The sequence below is a fragment of the Neophocaena asiaeorientalis genome, unplaced genomic scaffold, assembly GCF_003031525.2.
Source record: "Neophocaena asiaeorientalis asiaeorientalis breed wild unplaced genomic scaffold, Neophocaena_asiaeorientalis_V1.1 scaffold36, whole genome shotgun sequence".
NCBI lineage: Eukaryota > Metazoa > Chordata > Mammalia > Artiodactyla > Phocoenidae > Neophocaena > Neophocaena asiaeorientalis.
In genome coordinates this window covers 7,270,685-7,287,734 of record NW_020174149.1, presented here as the reverse complement: position 1 = coordinate 7,287,734, position 17,050 = coordinate 7,270,685, and the positions used below count along the sequence as shown (strand labels likewise).

At 44.5% G+C, this 17,050-nt stretch overlaps 1 protein-coding gene across 3 annotated transcripts; it reads right to left on the bottom strand.

Annotated features, from left to right (window-relative positions):
- Window positions 1-1,621: 1,621 nt before the first annotated feature.
- PRR15 (proline rich 15) lies at window positions 1,622-5,010 on the bottom strand. 3 transcript variants are annotated; one of them, XM_024755048.1, is made up of 2 exons: window positions 4,437-5,010; window positions 1,622-2,752 (listed from the first exon to the last, which is right to left on the bottom strand). In XM_024755048.1, the coding sequence occupies exon 2, from the start codon at window positions 2,609-2,611 to the stop codon at window positions 2,222-2,224; it is 390 nt and encodes a 129-aa protein (XP_024610816.1). In that variant the 5' UTR covers window positions 2,612-2,752; window positions 4,437-5,010; the 3' UTR covers window positions 1,622-2,221. The 3 variants fall into 3 exon arrangements, with proteins under 3 accessions (XP_024610816.1, XP_024610818.1, XP_024610817.1); XM_024755050.1 differs by having other exon boundaries at window positions 4,902-5,010; XM_024755049.1 differs by lacking the exon at window positions 4,437-5,010 and adding an exon at window positions 3,150-3,227.
- Window positions 5,011-17,050: the final 12,040 nt, after the last annotated feature.

Sequence of the window (17,050 nt, the reverse complement as noted above, 5' to 3'; positions counted from 1 at the left end):
ACTTTTATAAATGGGTACAGATCTAATCTCTTGGTCTTCCTGGGAGGGGAGAAGTATTTTGGGTAGTTATCTACTCTAATTTTGATTACCTTCTACAGAAATTAAAATAGTATGAAGGTGTTCCAAAGCCTGATTTGACAGCGTCTGCTCTATTCACTCCCACTGCTGGTCAGTCCACAGTACCCTCCCTTAGCACGAACCTCTTCTGAGTCCAATATCCCAACTCCCTCTTCTTCATCAGAGTCTAGAGATGGTAGGTAGACCCACTCAAAATTGATGTGAAGTCTTCCTCATCCAGAAAGCTCACCCTGATGAGACTTCAGTCACGTATTTCCCAATTCTGAATACAAAGCAAAAAAAACCTTTTCATGATTAAAAAAAAAAAAAACCCTCACAAACTCTTTTTTAAGAAACTAAGGTGTTCATAATCCCCATGTAAACAATTTCCTTTGGAGTAAGCCTTTAGTATGTGGAAGTGCATGTATCAAATGGTAAACTCTATGATTTTGCTGGTATCCAAGCTTGATTCACTAATTTAAATACATTTTAGCCATTTTCATCAAGTTTCTTTGTTAAATCTCTTTGGACAATCAACATGCTTTGTTATAAATTCCTTTGTTATAAATTACTAATTTAAGAGAAACCAAAAACTATATATAACAAATTCAGGAGCTCCAATCAAGTTCTGGCCTGTCGTTATCCACATTATATATATATAATATATATAATAATTTTTTCTTTAACATCTTTATTGGAGTATAATTGCTTTACAATGGTGTGTTAGTTTCTGCTTTATAACTATATATGTTATTGATATATTAAATATATTAATATAATATATATTATATATCTATTATATATATGTACAATGTGTGTGTGTATATATATATATATATATATATATATATATATATACACACACACACACTTTGATCATTATAATTTCCCCGCTATGCATTTCTAAATGGTTATAAATGAACTGAATTGCGGTGGGAAGAGGTCCCGGGGATCTTAACAGCTACAATAACTCTCTTGTAATTTGCTGAAAGCAAGTGATTTCAGTACTGATTTACTCTTTTACTTGAAGTTCATAACAAAAGCAAACAGGTAGATTTTTGTTAAAAATCTACAGGTTGGTAGATCTTTAAGGCCTTGCACCTAGATAAATTCTTACTTCAGACTAAGGAAATTAGCTTTTGAAGCAAAGAGGGTGGGGAAAAAAAGCCAGCTTTGCACAAACTGAGAGTTCAGTCCACCTGTTTGAATAAGTAGTTTTAGACAATTGTGAGTCAGGTTAATAATGACTACAGAAAGAATTATTATTAGCATTGTGACTTACTCTGTGAAGATGCACTGAAGTAAAAAAGAAAACTTAGGAATAAGTAATTGGTACCTCTCCCTCTCTTCCTCGAATTTGGTTTGTAAATAGGGATATCCAGCTAGCTGTTTCCTATCTGGGTGTTGGTAGTTTGTAGACATGGTCTCCTCCCTGCAGCTTTTCAAGAGGAACTGTCAGGTTATGTGGCAAATGATTAACTCTGTCACCCTGGATTTTGCATGCCTGCGTTTAAGTATGATGAGCTTCAGTCTTGCAATGGAAAAAAAAAATACAGAAGTCACCTTAAGTCTTACAGGGCAACAGTTTTAATAGTCCACGCTACAACAGGCAGTACAGTTTTGCGGTTCAACATTAAAAGCAATCCTGCCTTAATTAAAATGCTTCTACTTAAGAATGCTTCCTGCTCTCTCCCATCCCTTCACTTAAGGTGTGTCTACAGAAGTACTCCTAAAGTGCATTTCTCAGGCATTAAAGATAGCACTGTGATTTGCTTTCCAATAGCAAGTTCGGAATCAGAGCATGCCGTTCTCAGTGGAGGGCTGCGCAATTCCAGTTGAGCTAAGGTCTCTTACAAAAGTACCCTTCTCACTCCCACGGACGACGCAAAGGAGGCCACTGAAGTTTTCTGAAAAAAATTGTGCCAACTTCCTCTGCGGTATCTTCTCTTACCACGAATAAATATTTAATGCATCCTTGGGTCGTGATATACGGAACACGTTGTTCTGTCACGTCAATTTCCAGGAAAATAAACTCTGGAGGCCTTGTGCGAATATTCTGAATTTGGTGGGATGAGACTCCAAGAACAGGGGCGGGGCAGAATTCTCGGGTTTAGACCTGGGGGTTGGGGAGGCGTGGTGCGAAGAGAGTCCCGGAGCGCTCGGGCTACTGCTTGTCCTCGTGCGGGTCACCAGAGAAGCTCGCCTCCTCCGAGGACCTGACTCCCTCGGGGAGCAGAGTGGCGCGCACTTTCCTCTTCTCCTTAAAGCGGCCCGAGCGCGAGATCTTCAAATTTCGGCGGCTGTTGCCCGATTTCTCCCCGCCCAACTTGTCTGGCTTGTGGGGCTCGCCGGCGCCCCCGAGGAGATTGGGATGCTGATTCTCCCGGGAACTGCTAGTCCAGTCGGGGCCAGGCGGGGCGGGCGCCGCGGGTTCCCCGGGGTCAGGCTGGGCGGGAGGCTTCGCACCCCCCGCGGCGTCCTTGCTTTTCTTCCTGCTGTTCTTTAACGAACTCCACCAGGAGCCCGAGCTGCCTGTGCCGCCGCCGTCGGCCATGGCCAGCGGGCCAAGTGGCGGGGGGCGCGGCGAGCGGGGAAGGGCCTCAGCGGCAGCGGCGCCTCTCTCGTCCACCTCGGCCCTGCCCCGGCTTCTCGCAAGCGGGCTGCGGGCTGGGAGCCGCCGAAGCAGAGGCTTGTGCTGGGGAGGAAAACAAAACTTCGTTACTGGGTTTGTCGAAGTCACGTGCCCCTCAATCCCACTTCCTCCCCTTGGCTCCGTCTGGCACCGGAGCGGCTGGGGTCCGAGGGTCCGCAGCCGCGCGGGCCGCAGAGGGCACCGCCGCGCCCCCCTCCCCGCCCCCCTCTAGGGCGCAGGCGGACGAAGGGCTTCCGGGGCGCCACCCTCTGGTCTCGAGACTGAGTCTTGGCACTCCCTGGCCTCAGCCTTAGTCTGGCTTCCAGGATAGCGCAGTGGTCCGCGCGCGAGGGCCACCCAGGGGTGGGGGCCGGGGCTTCTGGATTAACCAGGCCTCAGAGGGAAAATGGCCTGTCCTGTCACTCCGCCCGTTTGTAGGCGAAGCCCAAAGGTGACCCACCGGGTCCAGAAGGGCACCTGCGAGGAGGGCGCCCGGAAGCAAGCGCGCCCCCGCTATAGGTGAGCCATGAACATTAGATCCCTGTCAAACACTTCCGAAATTTCCCTCAAAGGTTTTTGCTCCCTGGACTTCTGTGGGGGGCGGATTTACAGGCCAGTAAGAGCGAGGGACAAGCTCACGGTGTTTGTTTCTTTTAAATTCTGCTTTCGACAAAACTTCTGCCTGATGACCTTCAGAGAAGCATGTCTAGACCTAACTTCCCTTGAAAACCGCCATCCTAACGCTTCCTTTTATTCCCCAGAGACCAATCTTGCGTCTCTTTGAAGCCACCCGCTGCCCGTGGTTGAGATGATCCCAAGTCCCCTTCCCTTAGTTCTGTATTGAAATATGCACCGCGTCTGTTTGTACTAGGCAACTCAACTCATGGGATTTTAAGTTACAAATTAAAGGCTTCTGTTCTTTTCCTTGCGCAATTCCCTCCTCCAAAGGAGAGAGCGCACAACCAGGAACTCCAATTTGCCTCTTCCCAGCTTTTAAAATAGCACTGCGGAGCGAAAAGGCTGTTTGTTAGCACTTAAGGTGCGAATATCGGAAGCGAGGCTCCTCTGCTCATTTTCTGTGCTGGGCACTAACTCCACGAACGAGCAGGATTCGCTGGCGCCGCGGCTCATTTCCAGGTTTCCGCTGGGCTCCTTCCCATCCCACGCGCCCGGCGCTGCTGGGATTCGCCCGCTCTGGAGAGCGAAAATTCGGCGGTGTCTGTGGTTTGGAGGTTCTCCTTCCCCAACCGGGGGGAGACAGCCGGACGGCCTACGCCGGCGGCCGCAGCGGCCTCCCCTGAGCAAGGAGACCTTGGCACCAGCTCCTCCCCAGAACGCCCCGAGGGCACACTCGACTTGAAAACAATAGAAGAAAAAATGGCCAAAAGTTCTTTCCTTACAGAAAGCACCCACACCCTCAGGCACAGTTTGCAGTTGGGTTTGCAAACATCCATTCCCCCTCCGCTTTATAGATCGGAAAAGCACCCCCAACTTATTCACTGGTGGTGGTGGTGATAGTGGTGGGTGTTCCTGATGCTACTTTCAGTCTTCTACCCTACGCTTTCTTCTCCACAATCAACGTTGTATGCACGGAAGGGTTTTGCACGAATTGCTCATTGGAAAGATTGCAAATTACGCAGAACGCCTGCAGCTAGTAACTTCTCCTCGGGCGCTGGGGGAGCGCCCCAGCGTGACACCCCGGAATGGGCTCTGTCTTGGCGGACGGAGAATCACCCTGATCGCTCACCTGCTCGGGCTTCCCAGGACCCCGCGGCTCTCTTCCCGCGCAGAGTCGGGAGGGGGTGCGCTTGGGTTAATCTGGAAGTCGGGGCGCGGCGTCCCTCTGCGCGGTCTTGGAGAGGTCGGGTTTCTTTCTGGAAGGTGTGCTAGCCGAAATCGCCGCAGTCCAGCTAAGCCGATTGCTGTTGCTGGTCTCCCCTGGCTCCTCCAGCTTCCTGGCGCAGAGGCGGCAGTAGCCCGGAGCTCGAAGTACTGTTGGCTCCGACCGGAGGCCGCCCCTGCGAGTGGGTGCCAGGCTCACCGCCCCAGGTGAATGGCCAGGCAGGCTCTCCCGCCTAGTAGCCTTTCATTCTCCCTTTCCCTGATAGCGCCGCCCGGGAGCCGCAGGGAGATGGGATCTCAGGGGCTCACTCTGATGCATTGAAGCTCCCTACCGCGTCGGTCCTCCGCGCGGGGAAAGACATCTGCTCACCTGCTGGTTATTCGCCAAGTGATTCTAGAAACCAGAGCCCCGGGGCAGCGGGAAGAAAAAAATAATAACCCAGGAGGCGGCCGCTGCTGCCACAGGTGCATGTAGGAAGTTCGCGTTCCCGGCTTCCAGGGACGAGATTGGACCAGGTCGCCTACGTGGCGCCAGCCTTGGGATGTCTGATTGGAGAAAGGCTGCGTGCGCCTCTCGCGAGTCGGACTCCTGAAGAAGAAACGGCAGAGGAGACCGGAGGCCGGGAGACCGAGGCTGCAGGTGGGCTCCGGCGGATAAACGTCGCAGCTCTCTCTCCCTCTGCCCCTACCCCAATGTTTTTTTCCTCTCCTCTCCGCGTCCCCAACCGTGGCCACTCAGCTCCCAGAATCTCAAGTTCTGTAACTTACAGGAGCCGTTCCATACCCAGGCACAATGTTGCAGAGTTGCAGGCGCCCTGAGTTGGAAGGCTGTAATATTAAAAAGTTCGTTATGTGCCAGCCAGGCGCTCTTCCAAGCGCTTTCTGTGGATTAACTTATTTACTCCTCCTCACAGCAACCCTAGGAGGTAAGAACTATTGTTATCCTCACTTGAGGATAACTTAGCTCTGAAAGGCTAAAGGGTTGCCCAAGGTTGCACGGCTGGTGAGTGGCAGAGCCGGATTTGTACCCTGGAGACCTGACTCCGGCTCCCGCGGTCTTAACCGGCACCTTATACCGCAGCCTGCCAGTCAGTGTCGGTCTCTTAGCGTGACTCAGTGAGGATGTGAATTTCCTTCCCTCAGGTCTAGAAGTCCGTGGACAGCCACCGCGCCTGAGGAGTACAGATCCAGCCCTGAGCTGGAAGTCAAGTGAACCCGCGGATGGCGTCAAGTTTCAGGAGGCTTTTGTTCCCAGGAACATATGGGTGCTTTTTATTACCTGGACAGAAAGGTTTGACATAGGGCATTTTCACTAATAAGGCAGAGGTGCAACCGGCTGCATCTTCTAGGATGCTTTTATTTTTCAAAGAACTATTTTGATGTTCACTGAGCTCGTGTGTAACTCCTCTGAAGGACTGCGTATGGAGCAACTGACATCCCAGCATCTTTGTTCTGAGGATTTTCTGAAGTGGTGAAGTAGTGAAAGACATGATGCCTACCTATTGCATAACTTACAATATGGAATTCATAGAAAGAAATTTTTATAGAGTATTTCAGTGTATGAAATATGGTAAAAATATGAATATTTTATATCCTTAACTTAGTTTAGCATTCTTGGATTTTTAAATGATATGCACAGCAGCGTGTATTTGAAAGTGATACATTTTCATATATTTCTTGGGATTCGTTTTAGAGAGGAAACTTGCAATCGTAGCACCAGAACTGAACAAAGACAGGCCACCAACCATGAGAGGAGGACGGGATACGTCGTCATAGTGCCATCTCATTACAGAGGAGACACTGGACCAAGGAGGAAAGTCCTGTCTGAAGAACCCTCACCGCTAGAAAGTGGTGGAGCTGGGTGAAACAAACAGTGTTTGTTGATCAAACGGGTGAAAGAAGGAAGACATTTAGGAAAAGAAAATGAGTCCTGCAAATGGCTTCTCATCTAGCATGATTTAACAAAGGGCCAGCATTTTCTAAATAGATGAACATCAACTAACTGCTGAAATTAAAAAATTCATTCTCTCTCTCCCATTTATATTTAATAACTTTGAATATTTCTGTATTTCATTGACTTGATAACACCTTATAAATAACCCTTGCATGCGGTAAAAACATTTAAATGGAGACATGAAAGCTAAGGAGAAATGAGGCAGAAGGGACTAGGGAGGTGGAGAATGGGTGTCCCTCCAAACACAGGGAATAGCACGTGCAAAAGCCATGAACTGTGAAGGAGCTTAGGATTTTTAAGGAGCAAAGAGGTGGTCAGTGTGATCTGAGTACAAAGTGAACTGAAGCACTGCAGTAGACAAAGCTAGAAAGGTGGGTGCGACCAGACCCTTCAGGACCTGGTAGGAGTTTTGAACATAATCCATTATAGAGGAAGTGACATGGTAAGATTTGCATTTAAAATATCACTGAAACTGTAAAGAGTGGATGGTAGAGTGGACAAGGTGGGGCTACAGGAAAACCAGTTTGGAACTGTTGGGGTAGTTCAGGTGGGATATTTTGATGGCTGGTGGGAGAGTGCTGGCAGTGGGGGAGGTGAGAAGAATTAGATGTATGCAAAAGAGATTTAGGAGGTAAAATCAACAGGACACGCCTTCATTCAGTTCATACAAAAGAGGAGCCCGAGTTTAACTAGAGGCTTAAAACAGATGCTTTTATAGTCTTCCTTGTAACTAGGAGCATGCATGTGATCTAGTTCTGACTTATGGGGCTATAAGGAAGACTTCTGGAAATGTTTCTTCCTAAATACAGGACACAGCCTTCTGAGAGAAGAACATCTTTTGCAATACCCTTGATCCTTATGTTTAAGTACAGTGTGAGGATGTGCAGCAGCCATTGTGCAACAGTGAGGCAACAGACATGGAAATAAAACCCAGCACACGAAGGATGATGGCATGGGAGTGTGACAAGTGTCTGGGTCCTTCAGGATACTGGTGAGCCCCTGAAAGGACCGTGGGATGACCTATCTCTTGACTACTAGTTCGGTGAGATAAGGCGGATTCCTATGATTTAACCACAGCTTTAAATACAGTTTTCTGTTACTTGCAGTGCCAAACATTCCTTCTTGGTACAGTCTAGTAGAGCTATAGAAAAAACATGATATTGTTCAAAAGGCAAAAAGGTAGCGTTGTCACATTTTTTCCTTGACCGATCTGAAAAGTTCTTCCTGGAAGAAGGACTTAGTGAAATGTTTAAGTGATGGGGAAGTTTTTAGAGGTGGGGAATGCATCTGCAAAAGAAGGCACTTCATTGAAAAGCCTTGGAGTTGGAACTGCCCTGGAGGTCCAATGTTTAAGACTCCACACTCTCAATATAGGGGGCATGCGTTCGATCCCTGGCCAGGGAACTAAGACGCCACATGGCAAGGCCAAAAAAAAAAAAAAAATAGGCTTGGAGTTAAGGGAATGAGTGGATAAAGGTATGTGTACATGTGTACATATGGTGGCGAGGAGCATCAGATTATCTGAGATCTCATAGTAGTTTGACTTTTAAAGATAGAATTTTAAATCAAAACAATTGACTTATTTTCCTCCATTTTTTGAATCTAGAACTGTTTAAATCTATAAATTTTTCATAACCAATCCCATGAAAAAAAAACCCACCCCAGGGCTTCCCTGGTGGTGCAGTGGTTGAGAGTCCACCTGCTGATGCAGGGGACACGGGTTCGTGCCCCCGGTTCGGGAAGATCCCACATGCCGCAGAGTGGCTGGGCCCGTGAGCCATGGCCGCTGGGCCTGCGCGTCCGGAGCCTGTGCTCCGCAACGGGAGAGGCCACAACAGTGAGAGGCCCGCGTACCAAAAAAATAAATAAAATAAAATAACCCACCCCAAACCAAAAAACAACAAAGAGAGTTAGTGTTAAACAAATATAGTTGTGTTCTGTAACTATTGATCTAGGAATCCTGCTGTTTGCTTCTATAAGGAGAACATGGGCTGTCCTAAACCTCTGTGTTGGTAAGCTATGAATACAGTATAGATGCATTTAAAAGTTGATTTATCTACCCAGTGAATAGTAGGTGACTTTCAATGTTACAGAATTTAAATATGCTTAGATTGGGCATTGCTTACATTTCTTTATAATATTTTTTCTTGTCATTTTTTACTTTTCAAAAATGTGTTGATGGTTTGAGAAAGGACACAGTTTCTTTCTTCTCTTCTTTTTTTAAAAAATTAAATTGTTGGGACTTCCCTGGTGGCGCAGTGGTTGAGAGTCCGCCTGCTGATGCAGGGGACACGGGTTCGTGCCCTGGTCCGGGAAGATCCCACATGCCGCGGAGCAGCTGGGCCCATGAGCCATGGCCGCTGAGCCTGTGCGTCCGGAGCCTGTGCTCCTCAACGGGAGAGGCCACAACAGTGAGAGGCCCACGTACCGCAAAAAAAAAAAAAAAATTAAATTGTTTCTCTCTCAGGTGACCCTTTAAGTGCAATAAATGATTACACTAAAAGACAATAGATAATGAATTTCTAGAGAGCAGGATTTGCATACTAGAAATTAAAAGAGGAACTTCAGAAGTTCAACTTGGCATTTGCAATCCTAGCAAATCTGGCATTGTATCAGAGGCTGAGAAACTGATTCTCTTCCTTTAAAGCATTTATGGTGGGAACCGGCAAAGGAAAACACATGATGAGAAAAGTTAAGAAATACAGCTAATTGGAAAAGTGAGAGGGTGTGGAGAGAAGGGATCCCTCTTGCACTGCTGGTGGGAATGTAAATTGATACAGCCACTATGGAGAACAGTATGGAGGTTCCTTAAAAAAGTAAAAATAGAACTTCCATACAACTCAGCAATCCCACTGCTGGGCATATGCCCTGAGAAAACCATAATTCAAAAAGAGTGAGTATAGCACAGGGAGATCAGCTCAGTGCTTTGTGACCACCTAGAGGGGGGGGATAGGGAGGGTGGGAGGGAGACGCAAGAGGGAGGAGATATGGGGATATATGTATAGGTGATTCATTTTGTTATAAAGCAGAAACACACCACTGTAAAGCAATTATACTCCAATAAAGATGTTTAAAAAAAATACAGCTAATAAAATGAAGAAAATAAAGATGATTTATATTCTCTTCACCCAAGGTTAACGATGGCCCACATTTTCACATTTACTCCATTCATCCTACCCCTTCCCTACCCCCCTTCCCTCCCTTCCATCATCCCTTTCTCTTATGGACTCTTCCATTCTTTGAAAATTAGATTTGTCTCTCCTATGGCCTTTTCCTTTATAGTCACCCATGTACTTATAGTTTAATATTTCCTTGCTCCTTTCTGTGTATGCACATCAGTGTTGTTGGATTTAGTCTGTAAACTTTTTAAAATAAGTTTATTTATTTATTTATTTTTGGTTGCCTTGGGTCTTCGTTGTTTTGCGCGGGCTTTCTCTAGTTGCTGGCGAGCGGGGGTTACTCTTCATTGTGGTGCGCAAGCTTCTCATTGTGGTGGCTTCTCCTGTTGCAGAGCACGGGCTCTAGGCGTGTGAGCTTCAGTAGCTGTGAGGCACAGGCTTAGATGCTCTGGGGCATGTGAGATCTTCCTGGACCAGGGCTAGAACCTGTGTCCGCTGCACTGGCAGGCAGATTGTTAACCACTGCACCACCAGGGAAGTCCCTAGTCTGCAAACTTTTAGAGAGCGTATTGCACCTGTGCCTGAATTTGGAATCCACTGTTCACAGCATCTCATCCTGTGCCCTGTCAAGTTATCATGAATGCATACCTAGAAGTATAAAAATTATAGTCACAAAATATGACTAATCGTGTCAGTTTCACACTTGACCTAAGCAAGGCTGGTTTGTACAGTTCCGCCTCCCTCCGAAATTCAGTCGACACCAGCTGACTCTTTGTAGCTTCCCACACCTCCTCCTTTTGTGGATCTGGTTCCTTTAGTATTCTTGGATATCATTGTATGTTCCTCATTTTCCTTAAAAAATTATTTGTAGGCAAATTTAAGACCTAAGACAAAAGTCACTTTTTCTAGAAAGGATTTTCAAGAGTTTAGGGACACTACCAGGTAGGACCACTTTACACTAAGTTCATGGCTTGAGGATTTTGGAATAACCAAAAACAAGAGATCCACAGGACCATTAGCCTATAGTCATACTCCAGGGACAAGTCCATTCCCTCCCTACCCGCCCCTCCCCATCTTTTCTGCTCCAAATTAACTTAATTGTCCATGAAGACCTGTTGGGGGGATGGGTATAGTTTACTTGTGGGTTGCCCAGAGCCTGAGGGTATGGTCCTTTGGGGTCTGACACTTATCAAGGGAAAAATCTTCTATTAATTGCTCTTTTTTGGATGAGCCCTACACTCACTTATAATTCTGTCCCTTATGCTCCAGGGGGCTATGAAAACTGAAGTTGTTTTGGTGCCCAATTTCTTCCAGCAGGAGAATTCAGCCAAATAACCTAGCTGCCACTGACAGGAGTGGGTGTGTTTTAATTTTATTGTAAATTGTTTGCTTGATGTTTTTCCCTGCGACTAGATTATAATTTTCTTATTTATTTATTGTCTGACTCCCTCACTAGAAAAAGAGTTCCATTTTATTTAATGATCATTTACAGAACACTTTCTGTGTACTGGGTACATTTCTAATTGCTTTATAAATATTAAGTCATTTAATCTTCCTGAAAGCCCTGTGAAATAGGTACTATTATTATTATAGATGAGGTAACTGAGACACTGAGAACTTAAGTTACTTGCCCAAGGTGACACAGCCAGTAAGTATTAGAGCCAGCATTTGACCCCAGGAAAACTGGCTTCAGAGTCCGGGGACTAACTCTTCTCTGTGCTGTGTCTCTCCGTGAGCACTAGGACAGGTCACTAATGAGTCTTTAGGACCTGGCATCTGCCTGACAGTAACAGTTCTTAATATTGTTGAATGCATGACCATCCAATGCAGAAATGTGCGCTTTCTTGGTTAAAATGTGACCAACTTGTAAAAAGAAATGTACTAAAAGTGGCAATGAAATAAAATTTCAATCTGTCATTACAGGTAATAATAACCCGATTTTCTTTAATTCTGAGGAGTGAGTACAGTAGGTGGACCAAATTATCTGATAAATTTTTGCTTTTTTCTTAAAATTGTAAGAGCACTATCATGTTGCAATCCCCTTTTTTTTTTTTTAATTTTATTTATTTATTTATTTATGGCTGTGTTGGGTCTTCGTTTCTGTGCGTGGGCTTTCTCTAGTTGTGGCGAGCGGGGGCCACTCTTCATCGCGGTGCGCAGGCCTCTCACTGTCGCGGCCTCTCCTGTTGCGGAGCACAAGCTCCAGACGTGCAGGCTCAGTAGTTGTGGCTCACAGGCCTAGTTGCTCTGCGGCATGTGGGATCTTCCCAGACCAGGGCTCGAACCTGTGTCCCCTGCATTGGCAGGCAGACTCTCAACCACTGCGCCACCAGGGAAGCCCTGCAATACCCTTTGAAGGAGATGTGGTTAGGTGGTAAATGCGGATGGGGAAGAATAAAGTAATACCAGAGGATGGCTGATGAGATTTTATTAAATATTGTACTTGGGGGATAAATGAATGATCTAGAGGACATGACATTTCAGAACAGGGCTCCACAGCACATCTTGACTCTCTCAGGAAACAAAGATAATTCTACTTTATTGTTTATTAGAAAATCACTGATGTAAATAAAAGTCATGTGTTACCACGCAAGGTAATGTTCTCTGGCTGGTCACCTGGTTCCAGGTCAGGGCCAGGGTAAACTAGATCCTGTAAAGGGTGACTTGCTATCTGCAGTTGTTCATTTCCATTTTCAAAGGGTTGATTCGGTTATGCTCCGTTCGCCAGGTTATATTTTCTCTTTACGGTTTGTCGATGTGTCAGCTCATTACGTCACACGTGCACAGGGAGGTGGTGGATATCTGATGGAAGGGTAACATGATGCAGGAAGGGAATCTTTTGGTTTCATCATTTGCATCAAGGCCAGTGTCAAAACATAGTTAGAAATCCATAAGAAAGAGCTGCTTTCCTAAGTCACAGGCTGTCAGGGGAGGTGCACCAAAGTTTTGGCACTCAGCTTTCTGTTCGGCGCCAACACAGGTAAATCTCCAATCGTACACTCCAGTGAACATTCAGTTTCATCTACTTGATGTCATTTCACTTACCTACTGGGGGAAACTACTTCAGCTGCAGCTATAAAACTTTTATAATAATGGCAAATTTTAAATTCTTACTCTGGGCTTTCACTTTACTATGTGCTTATCCAAAAGTGGAAAGTGTCCTCACTGGTTTAATGGTACAGCAACCTGAGAGAGAGATATTACAAGTTCTACAGTTTTATCCTAGAAATTTGAAGCAAGTTGCTCCAAGTCACAGGACCAGAAGAGGTGCAGTTATTTTGATTCGGTTTGAGTTACTCTTTCCCTAGTACAATGTTCTTTTAGTATTGATATTTGAATCTCATATTGCCTTTTAGTTAATCATTAGATCAATAAATATTTGTTGGTATCAAGGCTATTACATCAAAAGAGGTAGTCATACTTAAAAGATTCGAATTAGGTCATCGTCTTCTAAGTTTCCCACTTAGAATAATGCTAAATCATATGTGGTTGCTTAAATATTAAAGCCCTATGGAATCACAGAGCACTCAAAGCTCAAATTAACACTGGGAATTGTAATTATATACATTTCTTGTGAAAAGACTTGATGGTTGGTTTGAATTACGAGCTGTGTGGCTTTGAGAAAATTACTTAATATCTTTAGGCTCTGGTTTCCTTAAATGTAAAGTGGGGATAATACTATCTACTTCTCTGGATCGTTGCCAAGATTAAAGCAGACAATACATTTATTAAAGTCCCCAGCACAGTGCCTGACACATAATAGGCCCTCAGTAAATGTTAGTTTCTCCTTGACTGATTTCTTTCATTGGCTGTGTAGGAAAATCATGTAAACAGACTCTACAGATCAATCACTTCCAAGTGCTTTTGGAAAAAAATGGGTAGAGAGTCTTAAAGTTCACTGTCATTATTGTTGGTTAGGGCCCATTGCTTTCCCCCACAAGAACATAAGGTTAAAATTTACTGGAGAGTATTTAATATAAAACAATTTACTCTGAATCTAACTTTTTTTTCAGGAACATACTTAATGATTAAATCAAATCAAGCAGAAGTTTTCTGTATGTGATTCAAGAACGCTCTTCATCCTTTCGGCACCAAAATTGCATTACCTGTCATTGAAGGAGGAAGTGTGCTCAGTTAAGCTTGAAAGCAATGTTACCAGAAAAGGATTAACAAATCATAAGGCAGAATCCTTAGAAGTAAGGTCACTACCAGAATGCGGCTGAGGCACAAGCCAGGGAATATGTTTAATATGTGTTGCCCCATTAGCTCCTGGAATCTTAATATATAATCCACATCACTGAATCAGACCCAACGGAGGGAAAGAACGGGAGCATCGTGTCTCTGCTATGTAGACACGGCATTATTAATTGTTTTAAGAGATTAGATTTTAGTTTATTAAAGTAATCTATGCACACAGAGTTCAAAAGTCAAATGTTATTAAGGCGATTATAGCACATTACAGGGGTTTCTTATCTCATTCCTTCCCTTAGGTCTCTTCCCCAACCACCTTCAACAGTTTTGGCTTTTCGTTTCCGACATGTGCACATCTCTGTATTTCTAATTAATTTGTGTATTATGCTCTCTTTTGATTTATCGATATTTGACCTCTATTAATTTCTTATTATGGTATTTGAGCCTTTTGTTCTCTTATACCACCGTGCCTTCTGTTTCCTTTCTCTCCTATCCCAGTACAGTGGTCATATTACAGCCTTTGTTTAATTGACAATTCCATGTTGATATTATTGTGCCTTTGTAAATATTGTTCAGGCTAAGCATTATAGTGTACAGAACATTATATTTGCTTTCCTACTTTTTGTCTTTTCCTAAAGTTAATAATGGCCTCTCCCTGCCCGCCCTCCCCCCCACCTCAACCCTTTCAATCTGCTTGTTTTTAGTCCTATTTCTAATTCTTTCTACACTTTCCAATGGCTTCTTGATGCACTTTTCTACAAGTGCCATCATATCAGTATATATGTGTTCCATTTTGTTTTTCCTAAAAATATCCCTCCTGGACACTTCCTTCTCCTTCCATAGGGGCTGACCTCTCTCTGTCTGTGGCACAGTCTCCTCCTGGGGATGCCTTGAGTCTTGTTTTGCTGGAGCACATTGTCAGATGGGGCAGCAGCAGAAGTTATCATGGTGGCCGTCTTCAACGTGGCTGTCTCTTTAGCCACACAGTTCCATCTGGACTGTTTATCCTCCATGCCTCGCACACACCATCCTCCTGGGAGATCTTTCTACCCTTATTCTGGACAGTCCCTTTGTGCCAAAGGTGCGAAGTGAATATTGACGTACACATCACACAGTATAATTAATAATTAGATCATGGATTTTAAATGTAAAAATATAAAACTTTTAGAAGAAAATATAGAATGTCTTTGGGACCTAGGGCTAAGTTCATAGACATGGCTAAAACGAAGATCCATAAAAGGAAAAATAACTAAGTTGGACTTCATCAAAACTCAGACAAACTTTGGCTCTGAAAAACACTCTGTTAAGAGGATGTAAAGACAAACTACAAAGTAGGAGAAAATATTTGCAAACCATATATACCTAAAATATATAAAGGACTCTCAAAATTCTATAGTGAAAAAGAATCAATTATGAAATGGGCAAAAGACTTGAACAGTTGTTTCACTAACTTGGAGATACAGATGACAAATAACCACATGAAAAGATGTTCAGCATCATTAGCCATTAGTGAAATGCAAATGCGAACTGCAATGAGATATCAATATGAACTTATCAGAATGACTAAAACAGAAGATAATGATGACACCAAATGCTAGTGAGGATGTGGAGAAACTGAATCACTTACACATTGCTGGTGGGAGTGTGAAATGGTCCAGCTGCTCTGGAAAACAGCTTGATAGTTTCTTAAAATAACTAAACATGCAAATATGACCCAGAAATTGCACCCTTTCCAAACTGGAAACAATCCAGATGCCCTTCAGTGGGTGAAAGGCAAAACAGACTGTGGTAAATCCATACCATAGAATATTTCTCAGCAATAGAAAAGGATAGCTTACTGAATCTTAGGAATCATTTGGAATTGTTGCCTACAGAGAAAGTACGGCAAGAAGGCAGCCTTGGAGAGTGTTCCAAGGGACTTGGAGAGTTCTAGAGGGAGAATGGGCAGAGGAGCCTGGGCAGAGGATGGGGGCGAGGGTGGTGTCATAGCAGCCGAGAGAGAGGGGGTTTGAGAAGAAGGGAGGTGGTCAACTGTGCCAGCAAATGAGAAGCCAAGTAAGCAGAGACCCGAAGCTGCAGTGAGGTTGATGGGGCTCCAGGGAGAGCACTCTGGGGGTGGAGCACAAACACTGAAGCTTGACCTGGTGGTATGAAGGTGTGTTGCAGCACCTCCACGCCTGCTCCCATGCCATGTGGCCTCAGTGATAACCCATGAGGTTGGTGGGTCGGGCAGGCAAGCAGGCATTAATTTTCAAGTTTCAGAGGGGAGAAACCTGGGGCTCAGAAATGTTGGAAGCCTTGATCTGTGACCGAGCCAGGTCTTGTGGCTCTAAATTCAGTGCTCTTGTAGGGCTCCCATGATGGCTTTCTACCACATCACAGCACAGGGCAGGTGTGGCTTGGCTTCAAAAACCCATTGGACAGTAAACCGCTAGAATCCCCCTATAATTTGCTAGGCAGCAATGTGACGTCCTGTAACTCTGAAGAAAGTTTACTAAGGCTTACTAAGTGTAAGTATTCTCATAAAAGTTTCCCACAGCTCTTGAGTTTTTAGACAAACATTTGTCTTACTGTGTGCCCCAAATACTATACTGAGTGCTGTACATAGATTATCTTAAGCCTCACAATTACTTCACGGAATATGTACCGACACTAGTTCATTATAATGACAAGGAAACTGAGGCTTAAGAAGTAAAGTAACTTTCCCAGATTTTACTATCAGAAAGTGATAAGAGGCAGGATTGAAACAACGGGGTTGTAACCTACAATTGAACTTGTGTAACAGGCAATTGAACTAGAGACTTAGATCTTCAGATTCTCCAAACTGAATTATTTTGAGGCTTAATCATACCTACTGGATAGAAGGAGAAAGAATATGGTGACGATTAGGTGAGTTTTGGATAACTAGTTCCAAGAAAGCTTCAGTAACTGAAGGGTTCAGATACTGGACAGAACTCTAAATGGTGGACAAGAGCCAATATGCATTTTCAGATTCTTCTGCTTCTAGAATCACCCCCTCCTCCATGACACCAAAATATTATAGGATATTTGAATATTTGTAGAAGGATTATTCCATTAATTTAGAAAGTGTTTGAGTGCCTACTGTATGCCAGGCAAAGTTCCAGTTAGGGACAGGGGTAGACTGGTGAGCAAAGTAGACCAATTCCTGCCTTCATGAAGTTTACAGGTCAGACAATGTCATTTTAGAGATAGAGGTGGTTCCATAGTTATGGAGGTGAGAGGCCTTTGGGGACC

What these genes read in the sequence shown, in the direction of transcription:
- PRR15 (XM_024755048.1), bottom strand. Translation starts at nt 2,611, where the DNA reads ATGGCCGACGGCGGCGGCACAGGCAGCTCGGGCTCCTGGTGGAGTTCG.